The sequence below is a fragment of the Pseudoliparis swirei genome, chromosome 23, assembly GCF_029220125.1.
Source record: "Pseudoliparis swirei isolate HS2019 ecotype Mariana Trench chromosome 23, NWPU_hadal_v1, whole genome shotgun sequence".
NCBI classification, from domain to species: Eukaryota; Metazoa; Chordata; class Actinopteri; order Perciformes; family Liparidae; genus Pseudoliparis; species Pseudoliparis swirei.
In genome coordinates this window covers 15227263-15250825 of record NC_079410.1, presented here as the reverse complement: position 1 = coordinate 15250825, position 23563 = coordinate 15227263, and the positions used below count along the sequence as shown (strand labels likewise).

The following is a 23563-nucleotide window of genomic DNA, read 5'->3' as shown; positions in this document are numbered from 1 at the left end:
ACTTCCTGGTTGAAGATGGCGGATGAGAATGAGAGAGCACCGTTGCCGGAGAAAGAAGATGTAGAGGACCACGGACACTGCAGCGACTGTGAAAACGAAGAGCACCACTCTGACGATGGGTAAGAAGGCATGCTCAGCAGCAAAGCGGTGGAGAAAACGCCGCGTCCTTCCACCCGTTATCTAAGCGGGATCATACGACAGCGTCGGGGAGCTGTAGGGGGAGACAGCCATCGCTGGAGGTTGTCCCGTCCACTTGCCTTTACCCTATTGGTTAGAAACAGCCTTCGCCTACCAGTTCCTTTGTCGTGATTGGCTGAGAGAGCGTCATGTCGCTCATGTGGGCGGGCTCTAGCAGGAGGTAGCTTACTCCAAGTAATGTTACGCTTGAAAGCCAGTCATTTAATAATATAATGTCGCTTGTGCAACTTGCAGACAAAGTCATATTTCTATTTAAATTAAGTTTACAGTGATGTGTATGATTTGCATGTATACATTGTTGGTTGCCTGTAACTGAAGCAATTCATGGCAACCCCAGTTGACATTTAGCAGGCTAGCATGCATGCTAGCATAGCTGTCAAACCCCTATTGTCTGTAAGTGGATCGGGGTGCAGCCTGTCGCCGATTTAAAAGTGCAACCTGCATGCTGTTGCACATGCAGGTCGATCACCTCGTCTGTTGGGCTGGCTTTGAGCCATGGGATTCAGGAGGGCTTTTAATTCCCTCTTTTAAATATGAAATATCATAAATCAGCCTAATGTCTGCTCTCCTATGGAAACAGACGTTGATTGAAACCTAGTGCTTTGACTTCTGTTCATGTTGACCAGAGCGCTGACCCACACGAACGGAGCATTGGCCTGAAAATATTAAGGCGTGTCCAGCTCCCCGGTATAAAGGCCACTTCTGCCATTGGAGAGGGACAACGTGTTGCTGCACGGTTTCTGTGTCTTCTTCAGAGCAATGTGACGCTACTTGTGACTAATCACGAGCCTCCATGAGCTGAGAGCATTCTGACCACAGAGGGGGTTTAATTTCCTGGGTTGCTTTGAACTGAATTTTTTTTTTTTTTACGTGTGGTGACCTGTTCAGTTTTTCATTAGGAAAAAAATGATAAAATAAAGGGCGATTTTTTTGCAACATAAATAAATATATTTCAACCTAATCCACCGCTGCTGTGAGGGGAAAATGATGACCCTATTTATCAATTGAGCATATGTGAGCTTCACGCTCTTTTCAAGTAACACATGCAACTCCCCTGCACCCAACACACACAAACAAAGAGTGGTTCTGGCTGCTCTACTCTGTCGAAACAGAAGCCTGTGGAACAAACCATTGAATGTTTTGTTGTCCATTGTCCCAGTCACTCACTGACCTCTTGTATGTACACACATGTAAACAAGCGCATATACCATATAGTCTTATTCCTGAGGTCATGTGATTCACCATCTGTGCTGGTGTTACAAATACAGGCCAGTGCTTTGCCTCTCTCTCTTGGACACAAGTGAGATTATCGTCTGTAAGTATGGAGTCTCTCTCAGGTCTGAGGATGGGATAGCTGTGTGGGGGTTTGTGTGTCCTCAGGTTTAAAATTTATCAGGAAATGGTGGTTTGTGACACAAGCTGTGGGAGGGGGTTGCAGGAACTACCAGTGTTTGCCGAGTTTACACTTTCCTTTATCCATTTCAGTCACATTTATCTTCTACATTAGCTGATGCAGGTGATGGAGAGAGACAACTTTGACTTTGTTTCATTACTGAAATATGAAGGACTTTATTATCCAGGATTTATAGCGCTGAAACAATCGGTCAATGCAGCGTTATTTGTATAGTTGTGTCAATATACTACTGATTATTTCTTTGTTTTTACAGAAATGGTTTAAAGATATTAACTTTGAAGTTTGATGTTAGGCCAAAACACATTTTGTACTGTTTCATACAAGAGTGTGTATAATGCCGTTTTAATCTTCCTATTGTGTGGTATAAACTATAAAGCATATTCCAGATAGACATTTGAGATGATATAATTTGACCAAGGCAGGGCTTTCCTCTGGGATAGGAGACTAATTTGCATGCCTTTTTATGTCTGTCCTTTCAGTGACAGGGGTCTGGGTGACGACACTGGTGCTAAGAAGAAGAAAAAGAAGCAGAAAAAGAAGAAGAAATCTGGTGCCACAGAAGCTGCTCAGGACCCTCTTGCCAAGGCATGACAATCCTTAATTTTGTGAAGTAACAATCAAAATCCAAGAGTCAGAGCGCCTGAAATTCAAAAGGAAAACAAAAATAGTTAAATTCAGGTCTGATTCGCCAACCTTTGGAGCTGGAGGTCTACTCCAAAGGGTTGCTCAGAGATGGTCAAATCACTCAGAAATCCTGAGACAGTTTCCTGCTGTGGACTGTGGCACTTTAGAAATCTGCATTTCTTGCTCACAGGGCGGCGCTGTGCTGATTAGACACGGCGTGCTTACATCCACACCATTGAATGTCTTCTGTACCTTGGCCCTCACACCAAATGAACTAGAAAATTATTAATTTGGTTAGGTTGATCCTTTTAACCCCGTTGATTTCTATCTGTATTTTGCAAACAGGTGAATTCATTGCCAGCTGATAAGCTACAGGAGATCCAAAAGGCCATTGAACTATTCTCTGTAGGCCAAGGCCCTGCCAAAACCATGGAGGAGGCAACTCGGAGGAGTTACCAGTTCTGGGACACCCAGCCTGTGCCCAAGCTAGGTATGACATTTGTCAGAGCCGTCAGTTGTACTTCGAGAAAAGTGAATGTAATTTATTGTAGGTCGCTGTGCTTATGTCAGACTCTGTTATGTTTTCCTTCAGGGGAGACCGTGACATCACACGGCTCCATTGAGCCGGACAAAGACAATATTCGTGAGGAGCCCTACAGCCTCCCGCAGGGCTTCAGCTGGGACACTCTCGACCTGGGGAACGCTGCTGTGGTAAGAGTGTATTCACACGCACACACACACACATGGCAGGAATGCACATGCACAAATTCAGCTTTTTAGTAACAATCTTCTGGACTTTATTTTGTGAAAAATAACTAGTTTTATATTTATGTGCAAATGTAAATATATCGTTCATTCAGTTGAGGGATTTACTGATAACGCATTACTGTAATAAAGCTGAACTATAATGCTGAGACATACAAATGTTCCAGTTTATTTTACAGGAGAAAACAAATAAAGGTGTAGCTCCAATACACAAGCTTGCCTAATTTTCTCAAGTTATCTGCCATATTCTTAATACCAAGATGTTTAGATACCTGTATGAGCAATTCTATTTTTCATTCACACTGTGCACACCATGTGTATGATGTATGTGTATTGTTAGAAGTAAATTTACTAGAATTGATGCAGAACAGGGGAAGTTGACAGAGCTTTAGCGTGTATGAAATGAACAGGCACATATACACAGAGGCATATTGCTATACGAAGTGTCTAACGTCTGATTCTGTTTCCTGTAAAACCAGCTCAAGGAGCTTTATACCCTTCTCAACGAGAATTATGTTGAAGATGATGACAACATGTTCCGATTTGACTACTCCCCCGAGTTCCTCCTCTGGTATTTATTTTCAGAACTTATTTTCTTCCATTTTACACCTGGCAACGATGTTTATTTGAAATGCTAAAGACTACACTTTCTTTATATTACATTACATTACATGTCATTTATAATAATCATAAATCACATGGGTACATTTATTATATATAATCTGGATAAAAGTGATGCCAATACATTAATCTGTTGCATTCAATGTCTGACTTGTCTCTCTCTCTCTCTCAGGGCCCTGCGGCCCCCCGGCTGGTTGCCCCAGTGGCATTGTGGGGTGAGGGTGAACTCCAACCAGAAGCTGGTCGGCTTCATCAGCGCCATTCCTGCTTCCATCTTCATCTATGACATGTAAGTGAACACAACAATGCAGCGTCTAAGTATAATGGATTGAACCAAATGCATCACATGCTATGTGAAATCTACTGTACTGTTTTCTCACATTGCATCAATTCCACATGACGTTCACTCGGGTACACCCATACGAGCGAATACATTTCAACTGTTCTGTATAACGTCTACTTTTATGAGCTTTTTATTAACTTTGTTGAAGTATTTAAATGTATGACAGGGCTGTTGAAGTGTACCTTAATGAAGGGTCCACTCGGTGTACATATTGTCGGCCTGGAAAATTGCCTTAAATTATTTGTGGGACTTGTTTTTTTATTTTAAATCCGAAGGTAAAAGGACAATGCGTGATGTATTATTCATTTAATTGAATATGGCAAAGATGCATTTTTTTATTTCTCGTCATTGCAGAGTTGCTCACTTAATGAATTCTTTCCCCTGATGTTTAGAGAAAAGAAAATGGTCGAGATCAATTTCCTGTGTGTCCACAAGAAGCTTCGCTCCAAACGAGTTGCTCCGGTTCTCATAAGAGAAATCACCAGACGGGTCAACCTGCAGGGCATCTTCCAGGCCGTTTACACTGCCGGAGTGGTACTGCCCAAACCTGTGGGCACATGCAGGTGGGTCGGACAGAAATAGTTCTCCACATACTATATGCACGCAACCTTCTCTTTTCTTCTATATTTGAGGCATTATGTATTTACAAATCCAATTTCTTTGCCCAGGTACTGGCATCGCTCTTTGAACCCACGCAAACTAATCGAGGTGAAGTTCTCCCACCTGAGCCGGAACATGACAATGCAGCGCACCATGAAGTTGTACCGTCTGCCCGACGTGAGTAGCGCGCATATTTGACGAACACACATGGGCCACAAAGCCCCGCCACGCCTTTATCCTCCTCCCTTTGTTTCGCTCCTTCAGACTCCAAAGACTTCAGGTCTGCGGACGATGACCAAGAAGGATATCCCACTTGTCCATCGCCTGCTCCGGGAGTACCTGAGGCAGTTCAACCTGGTGCCCGCCATGAACCAGGAAGAGGTAGAACACTGGCTGCTACCCCGAGAGAATATCATCGACACTTTCCTGATGGAGGTAAAGAAACACACTTTTTTGCCAGAGACATTTTTATGTAATTATGTCTTAAACCATTTCTCTAGTCTGTTTTACGCCGATGTTTTCTACAAATTGATGTCGTTGTCTTGACAGAACGATGGCAAGGTAACGGATTTCCTGAGTTTCTACACACTGCCCTCTACCATTATGAACCACCCTCTGCACCGCAGTCTAAAAGCAGCGTACTCCTTCTACAACGTGCACACCACCATCCCTCTGCTCGACCTGATGTCTGACGCCCTCATCCTAGCCAAATCGGTGTGTTCCTCTTCAATCTGTGTGTGTGTGTGTGTGTGTGTTCTCTGTATTGGTAACTCTCGGCGAACTAATGCGCTTTTTTTCTCTCTATCTCCAGAAAGGGTTTGATGTCTTCAATGCACTGGATCTAATGGAAAACAAGACTTTCTTGGAGAAGCTTAAGTTCGGCATCGGTGATGGAAATTTACAGTATTATCTGTACAATTGGAAGTGTCCCAGCATGGGCTCCGAAAAGGTACATTTATAGTGGCAACATCACAACTTCACGGTATCTGCAGGTCTTGAAAAGTCTTTCATTGCCATATACTCTGGATATAATGATACATAATTCTAGACCCTAACCTCCACACTGGTTTTCCAAATCAACTTTCATCCCTTGGCTTGGTTTGACCATAAAATAAGTGTTATTGTACATTCTGTGTGGTCTTAAAATATCTTGTTTTTAATTTTGAACCATGCAAAAAGCTCCTATAACCTTACTTTTCCCCAAAAATATTTTAAAAACTGCTCCCTAATATGTCCTTTTCTTGCTCAGGTTGGGTTGGTACTGCAGTGACGTCCCTTTACACCTTGAACAAGTGTCACCAATCGGCCAGGAGACGACACCATCGCACTGGCCACCTGACAGATGGACTGATGACTTCCTGCTTCAGGAAAGGAAAACCCACTGCCCATTTTTACTTTTTGACTTTTTGAACTTTGACCTGCACTGCCGCTGCCAGGCAGGGAGGCAGGGAGAGCCTTGCTGCTCTCCCTCCTCCCTCGACCACATGGACCTTAAGCCATTGTTACCATCCCAAACAACTGTATTTCATCTGAGAGCTGTCTTGATTCTACCAAACACGCATACACAAGAACAGTTTGCACAGATTACTGTACATGAAACACTCGCTGTTGGCATACCTACGAAACCTACAGTACATGTAAATAATATCAAACATTACTTTGGATTTTGCCCTAACGCATACAGACTGGAACCTAATGTTCTGTTTGATTCCTACATGTTGGAAGTGATTTTTGCAATTAAAATAAATCTGTCATTATTTAGAAATAAATAATTAAATCTAAATGATGAAAACATATTTTAAAGAGGAAACGGTTAAAAATGTGTGGTAATAAATACCAAAAGTGGACACCAGACAAGAGCTTCTGTTAAAATGTTTCTTGTCATGCTTGACCCTGTCCTTTAAGAAGAAAAAAATCATGATAGATAAGATGTTTATGCCTTCTGGAGGTTATTTTCCTCTGTATTAACTTTCACGACCTCAGCATACTGTACTAACAGACCCCTGAAACTGAGACTGATATCAGTGGACCAAGTCGGTTGAATGCACTCTGATGGGTTTACACATGGCACGAGTCGGATTTGTCATGACGCATCTGGATTTTAACTGCCCCAGTTTCAATGTCCACCCGTAAGGGCTCTCAGATTTTGTCAAACGTTCCTAAAAAGTAAGAGCTTAGGTTGAAATGAAAAGTGTTTGTGTGGGTGATTTTAGGACTTTGACCTCATTTGATTGAGGGAATCACACAATCTTAGAAATAGTCATAAAGATTTAGACGATACAATGCAAAGATGCACACATGAGCAAAACTGAAAGATGTCAAGTTAAATGCACAAAGCACGGACTGTGTTTATTTCTTAGCTGCTAGGGAATTGATGATGGCTTAATATCTCCATTACCTAAATTATCCTTTTCATGAGCTTTATTTAGAAAGTTAAACACTCTTCAGAACGAGCGCTGCAGGTAACATTACAGCATTTGGGAGTGTGACACTGATCTTGCAGGTGTTGTCAGTTTAAAGTCTGTGTGGATTCAGAGTGGATGTTGAAGCTGAAAAGCCGTCTGGACTTCCAGGACATTGTGCAGAGTGGCGATGACGACTGGGGACATGCCCCGCTTACAGTGTTTCTGATGTAAAATGCATGGTTCCATTTGCAAACTGATGTAAAAGAAGAATGGGTCTCGTGGTGTTTTGATGCAGGTAAAGAATGTGGAGATGCAGGTGATTTTTTTTCTTCTTTCTTTGGAGCAAACAAAATAAAATCTAGAAGTTGCTGTGAGGATTTTGTCAGAGCATGTTTATGCAGGATATCAATTTAAACACTTGCTAAGTTGCAGTGAAGCCCCCTCAAGGACCTCTTGCTACCTTATTTTGGAGATTAAAACTATCATGTTATTCTTCAGTCGCTGGTGATGCAGCGAAATGTTAAAGAAAGTACATTGATGTTACGATTTCTTTCTTCTTTGTCAAACTACTGTGGCCAAGGTTAAGACTGAGTTATGCAGCAACATTTATTTATTTATTGTAAGGCAAATGATACTTATTGCTTTTGTTTAAACTGTCATTTTTAACACTTTCTTGTTGACAGTACACAGACTGTCAACTTAATGTGTTTAACAGATAACATGGGGATTCTTAATCAATAGATGGTTTACACAGTTAACAGTTGAGTTCACATCAAACAAGTATTGCTGAATTCCTGTACATACACTACTACACATTATACATTACCAGTAGTAACACTTAATTATCCATACAGGACTTTTCAAAAGAATTAAATCAATATTCAAGACTTATTAAAGAAAATCTTGAAATAGAATAAAATCAAACTCAACAAATGTACAGTATATGAAGAAGTTGATGGATGATATTGGGATTTTAATTTAATGAGCCTGGTTTAAAACTATATTATTAAAGACTATTCTTAAGTCCTCCGATAATAATTATAATGTATATATTTTCTTTTACATTAATGATAGTATTCACAGCTGTTTATTTTTAATACATTATAATCGTCACCAAGGTTAAGCAGACCCTAGTTTTCTGTTTATGTCACACTGAACGTCACGTGGATTGGTCTACATTTTTTGAGGCAGTCGTCACTGCATCACGTGTCCTAATGGCCTGCTCTCATTGGCCAGCTCTGAAGAAGGTAACTAACAGCGGAGTAACGCGGAACTGTTCACTCGGAGTGGCTGGAAAAGCTGTTACGATGTTGATGATTGTCGGGATAGTTTGCGCCGCTTTGGCCATATTTATATTAAAATATGTCTTCAGCAGCTCCGGGCCCAATCCCTTTGAGACGGACACTCGTGAACCGTTGAAAGAAATGGTTCACGTCTGGAAGGAGAAGAATAAAGTGCTGAAACAGGGTGAGTTGCAGCCAACGTTATAATTACACAAGGCGTTCCTGTGTGTTAGCAACGTTTTTAGTTGAAGAAAACTGAAGTGAAATTGAATGAAATAATAATATGTTGAGTAAACTGAAAATTAATTTAGACAAAGTTGACAGAGTCAACGTTGCAAGCAGTAGGGGCGAGATCCCCCTAGCGACGCTGGCACTCACTGGCACCTCACTGGCACCTCACTGGCACCTCACTGGCACCTCACTGGCAACTCACTGGCACCTCACTGGCACCTCAGTGGCAACTCACTGGCAACTCACTGGCACCTCAGTGGCAAGTCTGTGGCAAGTGCCACAGACTTGCATAGATAATGTATTTGTATTTTTTTAGACTTACTTAAAATATGCAATACGATATTGCTGTACAATACTGCTGTACTATATTGAATATTGTTTTGCTACTACTACGTTTCACTTCGTAATATATAACACTTATATACCATGATATGTATAATGTGGTCCGCCTTTCTTTAATAATAAAAAATATATAATTATTTTTTTTACCATGTCATACTGTTATACCTCCATGAAATTCTCCTTTGAGGAGATGCCACTGTTAGTCTAAAGTTTAAGCACTGGCACTCAGTGACACTTGCCGGCACTTGCCATCAGTTGCCAGCAGTTGCCAGCAGTTGCCAGCAGATGCCACTACTAGTCAAAAAGTGCCACTACTAGTTAAAAAGTGCCACTACTAGTTAAAAAGTGCCACTACTAGTCAAAAAGTGCCAGCAGACGGAGGGTCGGCCGCAGTGACGAGTCTGCGACGATTTAGTGACAAGCTTCACTGAAGTGCCCGGACAGCGGAAGAAATCACTTTCATGATCACAAAATGGAGGAGCTGCGGTTTAGCTAGATAGATAGCTAAAATAGCTAGATACACAGATGGATGTGTGTGTATATATATATAAAAGACACTAATTAATATATATATATATATTAATTAGTGTCTTTTTGTAGACACTTACTGACAATATGCAATAAGATAGTGCTGTACATTACTGCTGTACTATATTTAATATTGTTTTGCTACTACTACGTTTCACTTCGTAACCTATTACACTTATATACCATGATATTGTAATGTCTCGGACGTTATGACACTGATGACACGGAGACGGGACGACGTTATTAATCCTCCCTTTATTAGGCATCCACCAACACAGACAGCGTGCTCGCATCCACCAACACAGACAGCGTGCTCCTCTCAGTTTAGCAGCTCGAATGTCAACAACAACGGTTCCCGTCAACCACCCTTAACTTCCGTTTTCCGACAGGTTAACCCCGCCTCCCCTCTACTCCGCCAATCACAGGCACGCTCCCTCGACCAGCATGCACGGTGCCACACTGTGATTGACAGCCACTTCACAGGGTCGCTACAAAATGTATAATGTACCCGCCTTTCTATAATAATAATTTAAAAAAAATAATATATATATATATATAATTTCTTGTTTTACCATGTCATACTGTAATACCGCCATGAAATTCTACTTTGAGGAGATGCCACTGTTAATCTAAAGTGTAAGCACTGGCACTCAGTGACACTTGCCGGCAGTTGCCAGCAGTTGCCAGCAGTTGCCAGCAGTTGCCAGCAGATGCCACTACTAGTCAAAAAGTGCCACTACTAGTCAAAAAGTGCCACTACTAGTCAAAAAGTGCCACTACTAGTCAAAAAGTGCCAGCAGACGGAGGGTCGGCCAGGCGCGTCTGCGGCATGTCTGCGCAGTGACGAGACGAGTCTTCGACGATTTAGTGACAAGCTTCACTGAAGTGCCCGGACAGCGGAAGAAATCACTTTCATGATCACAGAATGGAGGAGCTGCGGTTTAGCTAGATAGATAGATAGATAGCTAAAATAGCTAGATACACAGATGGATATATATATATATATAATTGTCTTTTTGTAGACACTTACTGACAATAAGATAGTGCTGTACATTACTGCTGTAGGCTACTATATTTAATATTGTTTTGCTTCTACTACGTTTCACTTCGTAATATATTAAACTTTAGACTAACAGTGGCATCTCCTCAGAGTAGAGTATCATAGTGGGGGTATAACAGTAGGCCTATGATCATGGTAAAAAACAAATCTTTTTTTATTTTTATTATTTAAAAAAGGCGGGTACATTATACATATGATGGTATATGAGTGTAAGTGTAAATAAAAAAACCTGGAGCTCCTCCAATCTATGATCATAAAACTGATTAACGGCAGCTGATCTGTCGTAACAACAATGGTTGTTCCACCCACAGCTTCTCGGCGAGTGTCGTTCGCTTGCTCCTGTCCTGCCACTTGAGTGTTGCTGCCGGCGACTCGTCGCAAACACGCCGCTGAGTTGTCGCTGAGTACTGGCACCGAGCGGCACTTGCCGCTGAGTTGTCGGTGCCAGTGATTGCACTAGTTCGGTGTCGGTAGGTGCCATGAGCTGCCAGTGCTAGTTGTCAAAGAAGTGCCACGACGCGTCAGAGACTTGCCACCAGCCAGTAGTTAGACAGATGCCACCACGATGGGGGCAGAAGTCAGAAAGGTGCCAGACATGGCCTTTGAAGGGGAAGGTGACATTACCCGCACTGACGCTAATGGGCCGATCAGAACAGCTGGCCATCGGAAAAGCACATGCGGGAGAAGAAGAAGACGACGGAGCTGAAAGACTCTTGGATTTCAACTTTGAATATCAAAGTGATTATAATAGGTTTTCTGAGGAATTCATGGACAAGGGTTACAAGGTGGATGGGTCATTCAAGCACTGTGATTAGTTGCGTAATGAGAGTTTATTGTTTTACATGTTGTGTTTTGTTTTATTAAATGTGTTTCATATTTACTAATACGTTCCGTGAATACTGTTTCCGGACTTTCTCTGCGTCTCGTTCTTTTCATATTCTGTTCACACCCATGACAACTGTAGCTTTATTGATTCAGCAAATATATGTGCTTTGATGTGTAATTTAATGTTGGCCTAGTATTTAATTAATAACCATCACATTAATTGCATTTATAAACCTAACTCAAGCATCACAGCACCTTACAAATATATAGAAGCAAACCAATATTAAATATAGTATAGCAGTAATGTTCTGTAATTTAATGTTGGCCTAGTATTCAATTAATAACCATCACATTAATTGCATTTATAAACCTAACTCAAGCATCACAGCACCTTACAAATATATAGAAGCAAACCAATATTAAATATAGTATAGCAGTAATGTACAGAACTATCTTATTGCATATTGTAAGTAAGTCTACAAAAAGACACAAATTATCTCTATATATATATATATATATATATATATATACATATATGTATATATATATATATCCATCTGTGTATCTATCTAGCTAAACCGCAGCTCCTCCATTTTGTGATCATGAAAGTAATTTCTTCCGCTGTCCGGGCACTTCAGTGGAGCTTGTCACTAAATCGTCGCAGACTCGTCACTGCGCAGACATGCCGCAGACGCGCCTGGCCGACCCTCCGTCTGCTGGCACTTTTTGACTAGTAGTGGCACTTTTTGACTAGTAGTGGCACTTTTTAACTAGTAGTGGCACTTTTTGACTAGTAGTGGCATCTGCTGGCAACTGCTGGCAACTGCTGGCAACTGATGGCAAGTGCCGGCAAGTGTCACTGAGTGCCAGTGCTTAAACTTTAGACTAACAGTGGCATCTCCTCAAAGGAGAATTTCATGGAGGTATAACAGTATGACATGGTAAAAAAAATAATTATATATTTTTTATTATTAAAGAAAGGCGGACCACATTATACATATCATGGTATATAAGTGTTATATATTACGAAGTGAAACGTAGTAGTAGCAAAACAATATTCAATATAGTACAGCAGTATTGTACAGCAATATCGTATTGCATATTTTAAGTAAGTCTAAAAAAATACAAATACATTATCTATGCAAGTCTGTGGCACTTGCCACAGACTTGCCACTGAGGTGCCAGTGAGTTGCCAGTGAGGTGCCAGTGAGGTGCCAGTGAGTTGCCAGTGAGGTGCCAGTGAGGTGCCAGTGAGTTGCCAGTGAGGTGCCAGTGAGTTGTCGGTGCCAGTGATTGCACTCGCCCTCTCTCCAGTAGGGGCGAGATCCCCCTAGCGACGCTGCCAGTGAGGTGCCAGTGAGTTGCCAGTGAGGTGCCAGTGAGTTGTCGGTGCCAGTGATTGCACTCGCCCTCTCTCGTTGCAAGTGTCACTATACGAATGTGGCTGAGGGGGAACATAACATGTCTTGCTTGTTACATGTTTAGTGGGGAGCAGGGACAGTGCTGTCAGTAACTTAAACTAATCACACATGTAGTTATTGAAATTAAGTGTCTATTTGAAGCAGATTGCAGAAGTTGCAATTTCCATTTTTTTTTAACTTTTGCAAATAAAATTAATAATGATAACAAAATATCTGAGTACAGCATTTCAAAGCTTGTTGATTTTCTGCTGGGTTTAAAAGTTAATATATTTCAGCTTTGGACTGTTGAATCATAATGATGTTTAGTGTGAAGCATGAACTCCCATGGATTTTAATTGTGTGTAACTGCCAAAATCGTATTTGTTAATGATTGTTTTCAACCAATTATGCCTAAATATCAAAAACGAACAATCACACCAGTGCAGTCCACATAAAATGTCTGTCTGACCGACAGTCCACACGTACAGAAAGACATACAACAGACAAAAGCAGCACATTCTCACATTTGCAAAGCTGGAACTAACTTATGCTAGTTAATATTTTTACTGATGCTTTCCATGTCCATCGACTGAACAGTGAACATTTGCTCTCCTGATGGAATCCTCAGCCATTGGTGCCCCAGTGATTTGAATATGTTGTTGCATTTGGTGAGGTTTTCTGGCCAGTAGAGTACCCGACAACCTGGATGCCATCATCATCGGCAGTGGGATCGGTGGGCTCGGGCTCGGGGTGCTGCTCGCCAAGGTTGGAAAGAAAGTCCTGATTCTGGAGCAGCACGACCGTGCTGGAGGATGCTGCCACACGTTCACTGAGAAGGGCTTTGAGTTTGATGTTGGTGAGAAGAACATGTCACACATAAAATTAAGACATTTCTGTGAAGATTTCATTTCAATGGTTGTTCGCCGCTTCATTAGAAGTGACCGCGACAAACATTTCAACACCAAAAGAAAAACGGACACAAACCCGACTGCGTCCACCTGTCTGCTGCCTTCCTCCTCCAGGAATCCACTACATCGGCGACCTGCTGGAACACAAGCCGTTCCGCTGCATGCTGGACAGCATGACTAATGGCCAGCTGCAGTGGGAGCCTCTGGAGAATCCGTTCGACCAGGTAGTTCTGGGACCTCCAGAAAACCGCCGGCGATATCCCATCTACAGCGGCAGGACCCGTTTCCCCGAGGAGCTGAAGAAGTGCTTCCCTGGCGAGGAGAAGGCCATCGATGAGTACCTGAAGCTGGTCAAGGTAGGATCTTTGTGATCAGGACAAAATATTACTATGGAGAATATTTTTTCTGTTATTCTATACTCATTTTTTATCCACAGTGTATTTAATTGTGTAAAATGCCCTTTCCCCCAGTGAACTGTGTATTTTAAAAACTTTAGCAGGAAGAGGCTTCATTATCCAGATTTCTGTTGTGGTGTTGTCACTGAAGGGCTCAAGGGTTGGTAAATCAAAGGTCGGCGGGATTGGCAAGGCCTCCTATTCGCTGAGATGTTGCATAATTGTATCCAGACTGAGTTGCAACAGTTCGCTTCCACACACAGATAAAGGAACATCCCTGTCTTCATCTCTGAGGAGGATCAGGAACGCCTGGAGGGAGTTGCAAACATGTACATTTGGCAAAACCATCCACTTGGATTTTGTTGGCCAAAGGTCACTCGGACTTCACTCAACATGTTTTTGGCCAAATCTCATGAATGAATACGCTAATAATGCCAATTTGGCACAAATGTCTAACAGGATGAAGTCATGAAGTGACATTTTGGTCTGACAGGGATGCAAACTGCAACTTTAGTTATTGGAGGCAACCGCAAGGTAGTAACTGTAGTTTTCAACTTATTAATGATTTGTGAAGTAGAAAAGAAATGTCTTAATAGTGGAGTAAAGATTCGGCGTAGATGGATTCATATTTACAGATTTGCGTTATGATATATAAACATTCACCTTTTGGTTTGACTTTTTTTATTTCATAACCCCGAGGACAATATTTTAGACATTTCTTTCCTTGTTTTAATCAATGGGTATTCTACTCTACTTCCTTTTATGTGTTTGTTAATCCTCCTGGGGAAGGTGCATCCTCACACAGCCAATGTCCAGTTCTACAGTTCCTCGAACATGTTTAACTTCGGTAAATGTGCTTTTAATGCACTCTGTCGGTCCATTACAGATCATCATCTGTGTGTCGTGTGTGTTCTGTCTGCAGAAAGTCGGGCGGGGCATTTGGCTCCTCGCCCTGCTGAAGATGTGCCCCGTCCCCGTGGCCAAGTTCCTGGTCTACACCGGTCTGGCCCAACGCATATCCTTCTTCTTCAAAATGGCTCCTCGCAGCCTGACAGAAGTGGTAAACGAACTGACGGAGAACAAGGACCTCAGGGCGGTTTTCTGCTACATCTTTGGCACCTACGGTAGGCCGAGCAGCAGTCCCGGAGTTGAGATCAATCGATGTGTCCGGCACCCCGCTCATCCTTCTGTGTTGCCCTCTCTGACCTGCAGGTAACAAACCCAAAGATAGCAGTTTTGCGATGCACAGCTTGCTGGTCGCCCACTACCTGAATGGCGCATGGTACCCGAAAGGCGGAGCCAGTGAGATCCCTTACCACATGATCCCCATCATCGAGAAGGCCGGTGGAGCCGTTCTAGTCCGAGCGCCTGTCAACCGCATCCTGTTCAATGACGCCAAGGAAGCTTGCGGTGGGAGTCATTTCCTCATTGTTCCTATATGCGGTCGCATCACGCAGCGCCCAGTGACAGGAGAGTCACTGCGGGGGTTTGGGTTTTTTTCTTTTCATGGTTTCAGGTGTGAGCGTCATGAAAGGCGAAGAGGAAGTGCATATCCATGCCCCGATGGTCATCTCCGATGCTGGCTTCTTCAACACGTACGAGAAGCTGCTGCCCAAAGAGCTCCAGGCCATGCCAGGTAGAGACTAACTGCTGCCACCAGGGATTACTTAGTTCTTTTAATTTTAAACCGTCAACTCTTTAGTCTGGAAAATGCTGAGGTGACAAAATCGGGTAGCTTTTTTTGTTTTGGCCAACGACCCAAAGATGAGTTTAGCATTGGCTGAAGAGTTAAACAACCATTTCAGTGTAGGCTGCAACACAGTACGTGTTTAATTCTTTTTATATGATCAACTTAAGTCAATGACTCGCATGATGAAGTTGTCGTGTCACTTTTATCTGAGCACTTGTCCCGTGTGATGTGACACAGAGATCCAGAAGCAGATGAGCATGATGAAGAACGGTTTAGGTGGCCTGAGTGTATTTGTGGGTCTCAATGGAACCAAGGAGGAGCTCGGCCTGAAAGCGGACAACTACTGGATCTTTGCCGAGAACAATATAGATGAACTGTACGTTGTTTTTGCATCTCGCATCTGTTGCTTGTGTTGTGGCCAAACACGGCCAGGCTCTGTCTTTGTTTTACAAAGTCAACCTGTACATCTCCTCAAAAGGTTCGACATGCTTTAGTTGTGAACTTTATACGGGCTTAAAGTTGCTCTCGTGTGTCAGAGAGAAACACAAAGACACACAAGGACTCAGGAGAAACACCCTGAATAACAGCAAGTGGAAGGAACATTTAGAAATGTCGACGTGGAACATTATATATCCGATTCAGATATTGTGTATCTGGTGTGAATTCATCCCAATGACCTGTTTTTTGTTTTCAAGGGTGGAGGACTATTGTAATGGAGAGAGGGAAGAGTCTGCTCATAAAATACCTCTCCTGTTCGTGGGGTCTCCATCGGCTAAAGATCCGACGTGGGAGGAGAGGTCACCAGGTACAGAAGCTGTGATGTTATTATGTCCATTAACACAGGAGCGTCGGGTCAATGCAGCCACAACAATGTGTTGTTTTTGTTTGTGTGTGTGTGTTTACCTCCATTTATTTTATTTCTTTTTCACATTAGGGAAGTCCACCATGAGTCTGGTCAGTTTCGCCAACTACAAGTGGTTTGAGGAGTGGAAGGATGACAAAGTGTTGAACCGAGCGTCCGAATACAAAGAGCTGAAACAGGCTTTCATCGACTCCGTTCTGGAGGTGGTGTTGGACGTCTTCCCCAAGATAACCCGAGACAAGGTACCGCTGACCCCTCGCTGCTCATTAGCTGTGGATACGGTGTGTTATGGAGATTTATCGCTGACTCGGCTCGGTTGGCTCTCACGTATTGAGTGTAAAAAAACACTCGGGTTACAGCTTCGTCTACATCCATTTACACAACAGTTTTATGCCTTATTTTAATATGATCTACGTTTCTAGGATGCTTTTTTATCATTGTTATGCATCTTTTTATTATCACATTTTGTTTCTGATTTTTCTTTTCTTTTTTTTGTTGTTGCTTAAAACTCATTATTGTTGCTTATTTTATCCAGAAAGAAAGACTGTTTAAATATCAGTGAAACTGGAAGACCATTTAGTTTCTTGTCATTCATATTTCAACCACTGAAGAAATGTGGCCAGTTATGAGAAGTCTTCATGAAACTTGGCTTAATAATAAACCCATACATATTCTTATGCCTGTTTTTTGTGTGTGTAGATTGAGTTCATTGATGCCGGCACCCCCATCACGAACACACACTATATCGGAGCCCCCAAAGGTGAAATCTACGGAGCGGATCACGGCATCGCCCGATTCAGCCCTGACCTGCACGCCACCGTGAGACCTCAGACTCCGCTGAAGAACCTCTACCTGACGGGTGAGACCATCGGTGCAGCGTAATATCACCCCGGAGGTCGCCTACGATTCCCGACGGGACTCCAGTACATGTGTTGTGCTTTTGTGTTGCAGGTCAGGACGTGTTTGTGTGCGGCTTCGCCGGCGCTCTCGCCGGTGCGCTCACGTGCGGCTCGGTCATCCTCAACCGCAACCTCCACCTGGATGCCATCGGCTTGGCAAAGAAAATTAAATTCATGAATGCCAAATTGAAAGGGGAGTAGCTTCCTGTCGGCATTCAGCTGAGTGACGGCGGTAACCCTAATGGAATCAGCACTTGCGTCTCTGAGACACAGATTAAATCTCACACATGACTGTTCATGCTAGAATAAACTGGAAAAGTGAGTTTTTTTTCTCACCACCTCCTACCACTGTGCCTATACTTTAACAAATGCATACCTCCACTAATTCATGTTTGAAACTACTAGTTTTGTTGCAACAGTCAACCTGCACTTGTCAAAGCTGACATCACCCCAACGGTTTAAAAAAAAGGAAAGTTGAAAGTTGTGTGCGGTTTGTTGTGTTCTTTTTATTGTCAGGTGCCTTTGCTGTGAACTCTTGACTCTGTGCCTAAGGTGTGTTTGGATGTTTGGAGTTGTATCATGTTTGACCCCCTTGTGATATTCAAGGGTACAAACAATGAATGGGTTGCAGTTTGGTCTTTGATGTACTATATATACATTTTTTTTTCACAATAATTTGTCAACAGGATCATTTAATTTCTAACTGCACTTGCTTCTGTCCATCTGTGGATGGGGATCGTTTTTTGGGGGGGAGTTTTCTCGCTGTGAGCTCCTGGGACAGGGACGTCGGACGTGTACAGATTGTAAAGCCTACTGAGGCAAATTTGTGATTTTGGGCTATACTAATTTTTTAATTTAATTGTTTTGCATCTGAAAGTCACATCTCTGCAACATTTTGTCATTTTCAAAATAAATGTATATATCTATAAACATGTCCTATCTCAATACAGTTAAACAGATTCACTTTGCTGCTAATTACTTTGACACAAACTAAAATGTGTAAACACACATTGTGCCCCATTAACTTCACAGCTGGAACCTGCCTTGCTATTTGATCTGGAAATTGTTTGGAAAACCACGACTTTTATGTTTACTTGTTTATATACGTTGTTTATGTGCACTAACCTCAGTAAATTGCCGGCACCTGAACGCAGCATGTGTCTACAGAGACATTGACAGCAGCAGTGAGCACGTGTACAACAAGTGGGCTCAACAAAACCTCCATTCTGAGCTTTCTGATTAGTTGGCGATCAAAAGGGGAGTGATTTTAAATTTTTTTACATTATTTTCTGCCACTGGCCGCAGTTATACTCCCAGTTTCCTGCAGGCAGCGGCATGGAGGCCACAGTGCGCTCAGCAATGTGATGTAAATGTGAGGTAAAGTATAAACACCAGATACTGTACCGCCGAGAGAAATGAAACACTTGTTTGTTGTTTATTGTGTAACAACGTTGTTATTACAGGTGGTTTGCGGCTGCGCTCTGAGACACGAGTTACGAGCTAACCTCCATTTACTCGCAGCCTCGTTGGCTAGCTTACTCTTCCACTTGAACTAAAGTTTTTAAAAACATTAAAAAATAAAATAATAAAAGATCCGACATATTTACTCTTATCTAGAAAGGCCTGGCTAATTAATCCTGAATCTTGGACACCATGGAGTTCTGCGCGAAGCCTTTGCGCTACGAGCTGCTGGTGGAGGTGGGAGAAGGCTCCTACGGCAAGGTGTACAAAGCCAGGGAGCTGGACGGCCAACAGCGCCTCCTGGCGGTCAAGAAATTCAACATCGGCGGGGACTCGTCGGAGAACGGGATCCCTGCGTTCATGATCCGCGAGGTGGCGCTGCTGCGTAAAATGAAGTACTTCAACCACCCCAACATAGTCGAGTAAGTTTGTCTGACGTGCACGTGGCAGCCAGTTTATTAGGTACACCTCCATTTTATATTACGCAGTCTTAACACAACAGTACATAGTTCATTCATGGAGGTTTTAATGTTCATTATGTGTTCGAGGACTGGATTCAACTGGAGAATGTAGTTTGTTCTATTGTTGTTTTGTGCTACAATATACAGAGACGTATTTCTGTTATTTAGGCGACCCTCAGTGGTTAACTGAGGGTGGACGAAAAAAGATAGATATTTATTTATCTCGAGGGACATTCTTGCAGCAGTTTTTAGGAAGGAGTGCACATGTATAATAGACGGCAAGGTTAATGGTGTGGATCGTATCATAGAGACATGATGGATAAGTGACTGTAAAATATCCAATCTCCATGTCCATAGATGTTGTCCATCCTATTGCACATGTCCCATAAATATAATACACTTAACCTGCCACGAACTATCCTCCAAAATCCAAACGCATAATAATACAGTTGAAATGACACCTCACTCTGCAGCTTTGTTTTATTGGACAGCACTTGTTTTATCTATTTGTAGCCTACCAAACAAACTGGCAACTGAGTGAATAATAACAGGATTGCTTTGAAAACCCCCAGAAACTACATTTACAGACTACTTTGTGCTCCAATGGTGTTGTGTTTGCACATTTACTGGGCATGATGCATTGATTTGAGCCATTTATATATAGAGGTACAATTAGAAGTCTTGCATTCAAATATTCCCTAAAGACGTATGTCTCCATGTTTAGTTTTATTTATCCAACATTTTTATACCAAGCAGTTGTTCACAGAAACGGAGCTGCACACATTTTCTTGTGCTTTTTTCCCACCGTACGCTGATTCTAACGTCCAGGCTGCTGGAGGCCTCTGCTGTGCCAGTGGGCCGGAGCTTGGACCTCACTCTGGTGCTGGAATACATTGACCAGGACCTGTCCACCTACCTCTCCAAGGTTCCTGCTTCTGGACTGAGCCGTGACTGTATTCAGGTGTGGACTCGTCACCTGACTCATCATCGCATAGCCGCATGTATTTAAGTCTGGAAAAAGCACTGAAGCAAATACATGTATATCTATTAGAGGAAAATCTCAATAAATTAAATGCTATGACAGAAACAAATCTCCTGGCTTTCGCAGGACTGTAATATGCTCGTCCAATCATTTTATTCTCCGCCACATAAAGAGCTGCAGGTGTGTGTGCCTGTCGGCTCTGGGAGGAGACAGACACACAGACCTGTAGCTCTTTATACCTCCATGAAGAGACAGGCGACTATGTCCCCTGGTCTCTACCTTTCTTTTTTATAAAGCCTCCAACTCACCAAGAAGCTGTTATTGGCTGAGGATGAAAGAAGAATATGAAAAGAGAATAGAGGGGCGGGGTCTCTGCAGATACAGACAGCCACACACACAGTGTGCCATAAGTGATGAGTGGTAGAGGCTTGTCGACACATTGTTTTTAAGGACATTCCTGCGTAGCATACCTTTTAAACATCTACAAAAGTATTAAATAGAAGTCATTTTGTCGATACGGCATTTTAACTGCATGTGTGTTATTTACAAAATGTCCACGGTGTGTTATTACACCGTGTAGACGCTTTTCCATCGTACGAGTTCATGTGACGTGTTTACCGATAACAACCTGAATGTTAACGTTCTTTTAATATCTCCTGACTTCAAGTTAATGAAAACCCCTTGTTTCCACAAGTAAAAGAAAGCAATGAATTTTGAAGAGAGACATATTCAGTCCTGGTAATTGGACACATTCTGCCGTCTACAGGACGTGATGCAGCAGCTGCTGCGAGGATTGGACTTCCTGCACACAAACATGGTGCTGCACCGCGACCTGAAACCCGAAAACATTCTGGTCAGCAGCCGCGGAGAAGTCAAGATTGCAGACTTTGGACTGGCACGCATCTACACCTTCAACATCGCTCTCACTCCAGGTGTAAGCGAGGCACCGCACACACACGAGAGAGTGACCGCAGAACCACAAAGTGACCATCTCAGAGCCGGTTTCTCTCCCTCGTGTGGTCCTGAACCTGAGGTGAAACCTTTTCCCCGTGTCCCCTGTGAGTCTTTACCTCTCGCTCTGTGCGTCCAGGTGGTGACGCTGTGGTACAGAGCTCCAGAGGTGCTGCTGAACTCTGTTTACATGTCCACGGTGGACATGTGGAGCGCCGGCTGCATCTTCGCTGAGCTCTTCCTCTTGAGGTAAGCCGTCCGCGGAGATGTGAGGCACTGGAGAGTGTAACTCAAGAGCTGAAACATTCTCCCCGGTCGTCAGCATAGAGATCCAGTTTGTTGAGTTGAATTACTGGTTGAGCTTTGTTCTCCGAACACCTGTCTCCCACAGACCTCTGTTTCAGGGATACACGGAGGTACAGCAGCTGCAGAAAATATTTGAGTGAGTCTCAGTCTCAGTCTCAGTCTCAGTCTCTCTCTCTCTCTCTCTCTCTCTCTCTCTCTCTCTCTCTCACTCCGCTGCTGCTCAGTTCTTTGCTGTGTGTGTTTCAGCGTGATCGGGTTGCCCAGCAAAGAGGACTGGCCCAGGGAGAGCCCCATCTCATACTCCGTCAACTGGGGACCAGAGAGGCCCTGCACCCAGCTGCTGCAGAACCTGAGCCCCGGGGAGAACGACCTACTCTCTGTGAGCAGATCTGTGTGTGTGTGTGTGTGCGTGTGTGTTTTAAGTTTGAATTAGTTTTGAAACGGAATGAATAAATTCCCCTTTGACGAATTATATATTGTACGGACGCCATAGATGAGAGATTATAATGCTAATATGATTAGTAATTTAATGAATCTCGCAGTAATTTGACAGTTATGTTATCAAGTAAGAAGAAAAACTTAATAATATGTATACACTTTATTTCATATAACAAATTAAGTGCAGAAAAGCCTTAGAGTACCTTGGCCATGAAAACAGGGAAAATAAGATGGAGAATCAAACTCACTTGATTAAAGAAGATCCAGTTAAAAAGATGAAAAGAAGAGAAAATAAAATATACCAAATGTGAATCCTTAAATATTTCTTTGCTCGATTTATTAAAAAAAAAGGATTTGTAACCTCTTTCCGAAGGTGTGAGTTAATGAAGAAAGGTGTTCTCCAGAGACAGGGACAGTCATCCTTTGGGAACCAGGGTCCTCTGGGGACCAGGGTCCTCTGTGCAGCGTTTCACAGCATTGAGTCCCAACAGTTATTTCAGTCTCCACCCCCTTGTGGAATGACCAGCATTGCTATCCCCAGAACCATGATGCCAAAAATAGCAAATATCGAATAGTTACGGCGAGTTGCATGCCGATGTGTTTCAAGTCATTATAAACAGATGTTTCGTTGTGTTTTCTCTCTACCTGTCAAACTGTTTTGAGAGTTCATGCAGTCGGCGATTTACAGATTATTCCAATAATTCCAAGAGCATGGCTGAGTAAGGTGTGACCTCTCCTTACCTGCAGCAATGTTTGGCATTCAGACCCAGCAGTCGCATCTCAGCCGCCAAAGCCCTGGCCCATCCGTTCTTCACGAAGCATTGAAGCTTCAGAAGAACACAAACGTCCGATGCTTCTGCCTCTCTGCCGGCGCTTCTGCCATAATGTCCAGCGCACACTTTGCATCATGGGACGTGTGTAGAAACGCATAACGCCGGACTTGTAGGACATGACTCGGGACGGTTTCAAACACATTTAGAAATACATTCCAAACATGAGACATTTTTTATTTCACTTATAACTTGACGAGCCTTTTTATGAGTGTAAAGTATGTTATTTGATTTTTGAATTTTTATTATTTGAATTTGATAGTACGCTGTGTATTTCCACAAGACGTAGAACTACTTTGTTGTTGTTGAGTGTTACCATCAAACTTAACAATTCTGTTTTCCGTCATCTACCAACAACACTATTATGAGCACCTTTAAGTTGGTTAAATGTTTTTTCACCTGAACCTTTTTGTTCTCGGCTCGTATAAGAAGTCCTTTCTTTTTGTTCATGTGGTGAAGATATTTATGGTTCAGTCACTGGAATGCATTGCACCTGTATTTATGTTTGTTTGTGTTGACAGATTGTACGCAGTATTTTTTCTTCATGTGTTGCACTGTTCATTCAAGAAGCATTTCTATAAATAATTGTCTCTCAAACCCGTCTCTGCATTTGAATGCAACACCATCGATAGCTGCTGGGTTTGGTTCTGTGGATGAAGGTGAGTTTGAACCTCTTGTGTGAACACTTTATTTTAGAGCCCCAGAAGAAGATGGTGGATAAGAAGTACAGAGCTATCTTTT

General features: G+C 42.6%; 3 protein-coding genes across 4 annotated transcripts; all 3 read left to right on the top strand.

The window, feature by feature from the left end:
• nmt1a (N-myristoyltransferase 1a) lies at nucleotides 1-7345 on the top strand. Its single transcript, XM_056406894.1, has 12 exons — nucleotides 1-119; nucleotides 2092-2197; nucleotides 2582-2726; nucleotides 2829-2947; nucleotides 3481-3572; nucleotides 3795-3911; nucleotides 4358-4528; nucleotides 4634-4742; nucleotides 4830-5000; nucleotides 5115-5279; nucleotides 5377-5514; nucleotides 5815-7345. The coding sequence occupies exons 1-12, from the start codon at nucleotides 16-18 to the stop codon at nucleotides 5833-5835; spliced, it is 1458 nt and encodes a 485-aa protein (XP_056262869.1). The 5' UTR covers nucleotides 1-15; the 3' UTR covers nucleotides 5836-7345.
• An 899-nt stretch (nucleotides 7346-8244) lies between these two features.
• On the top strand, nucleotides 8245-18326 carry retsat.2 (retinol saturase, tandem duplicate 2). Its single transcript, XM_056406454.1, has 11 exons — nucleotides 8245-8437; nucleotides 13313-13495; nucleotides 13662-13903; nucleotides 14865-15066; nucleotides 15155-15352; nucleotides 15459-15578; nucleotides 15870-16008; nucleotides 16328-16437; nucleotides 16567-16736; nucleotides 17194-17353; nucleotides 17446-18326. The coding sequence occupies exons 1-11, from the start codon at nucleotides 8278-8280 to the stop codon at nucleotides 17592-17594; spliced, it is 1833 nt and encodes a 610-aa protein (XP_056262429.1). The 5' UTR covers nucleotides 8245-8277; the 3' UTR covers nucleotides 17595-18326.
• Nucleotides 18327-18421: 95 nt separating this feature from the next.
• On the top strand, nucleotides 18422-23413 carry cdk21 (cyclin-dependent kinase 21). 2 transcript variants are annotated; one of them, XM_056406461.1, is made up of 8 exons: nucleotides 18422-18770; nucleotides 19011-19276; nucleotides 20144-20276; nucleotides 21064-21231; nucleotides 21388-21497; nucleotides 21640-21690; nucleotides 21801-21933; nucleotides 22740-23413. In XM_056406461.1, exons 2-8 carry the CDS (start codon nucleotides 19047-19049, stop codon nucleotides 22815-22817), a joined length of 903 nt encoding a protein of 300 aa, XP_056262436.1. In that variant the 5' UTR covers nucleotides 18422-18770; nucleotides 19011-19046; the 3' UTR covers nucleotides 22818-23413. The 2 variants fall into 2 exon arrangements, with proteins under 2 accessions (XP_056262436.1, XP_056262435.1); XM_056406460.1 differs by having other exon boundaries at nucleotides 21064-21497.
• The last annotated feature ends 150 nt before the right edge of the window (nucleotides 23414-23563 follow it).

What these genes read in the sequence shown, in the direction of transcription:
- retsat.2 (XM_056406454.1), top strand. Translation starts at nt 8,278, where the DNA reads ATGTTGATGATTGTCGGGATAGTTTGCGCCGCTTTGGCCATATTTATA. An exon ending in GAGAACAATATAGATGAACT is followed by an intron (nt 16,009 to 16,327) that starts GTACGTTGTTTT and finishes TTTGTTTTCAAG; the next exon opens with GGTGGAGGACTATTGTAATG. An exon ending in GAAGAACCTCTACCTGACGG is followed by an intron (nt 17,354 to 17,445) that starts GTGAGACCATCG and finishes TTTGTGTTGCAG; the next exon opens with GTCAGGACGTGTTTGTGTGC.
- nmt1a (XM_056406894.1), top strand. Translation starts at nt 16, where the DNA reads ATGGCGGATGAGAATGAGAGAGCACCGTTGCCGGAGAAAGAAGATGTA. An exon ending in ACCTGGGGAACGCTGCTGTG is followed by an intron (nt 2,948 to 3,480) that starts GTAAGAGTGTAT and finishes CTGTAAAACCAG; the next exon opens with CTCAAGGAGCTTTATACCCT. An exon ending in AAACCTGTGGGCACATGCAG is followed by an intron (nt 4,529 to 4,633) that starts GTGGGTCGGACA and finishes TTCTTTGCCCAG; the next exon opens with GTACTGGCATCGCTCTTTGA.
- cdk21 (XM_056406460.1), top strand. Translation starts at nt 19,047, where the DNA reads ATGGAGTTCTGCGCGAAGCCTTTGCGCTACGAGCTGCTGGTGGAGGTG. An exon ending in TGAGCCGTGACTGTATTCAG is followed by an intron (nt 20,277 to 21,063) that starts GTGTGGACTCGT and finishes TGCCGTCTACAG; the next exon opens with GACGTGATGCAGCAGCTGCT. An exon ending in GCTGAGCTCTTCCTCTTGAG is followed by an intron (nt 21,498 to 21,639) that starts GTAAGCCGTCCG and finishes TGTCTCCCACAG; the next exon opens with ACCTCTGTTTCAGGGATACA.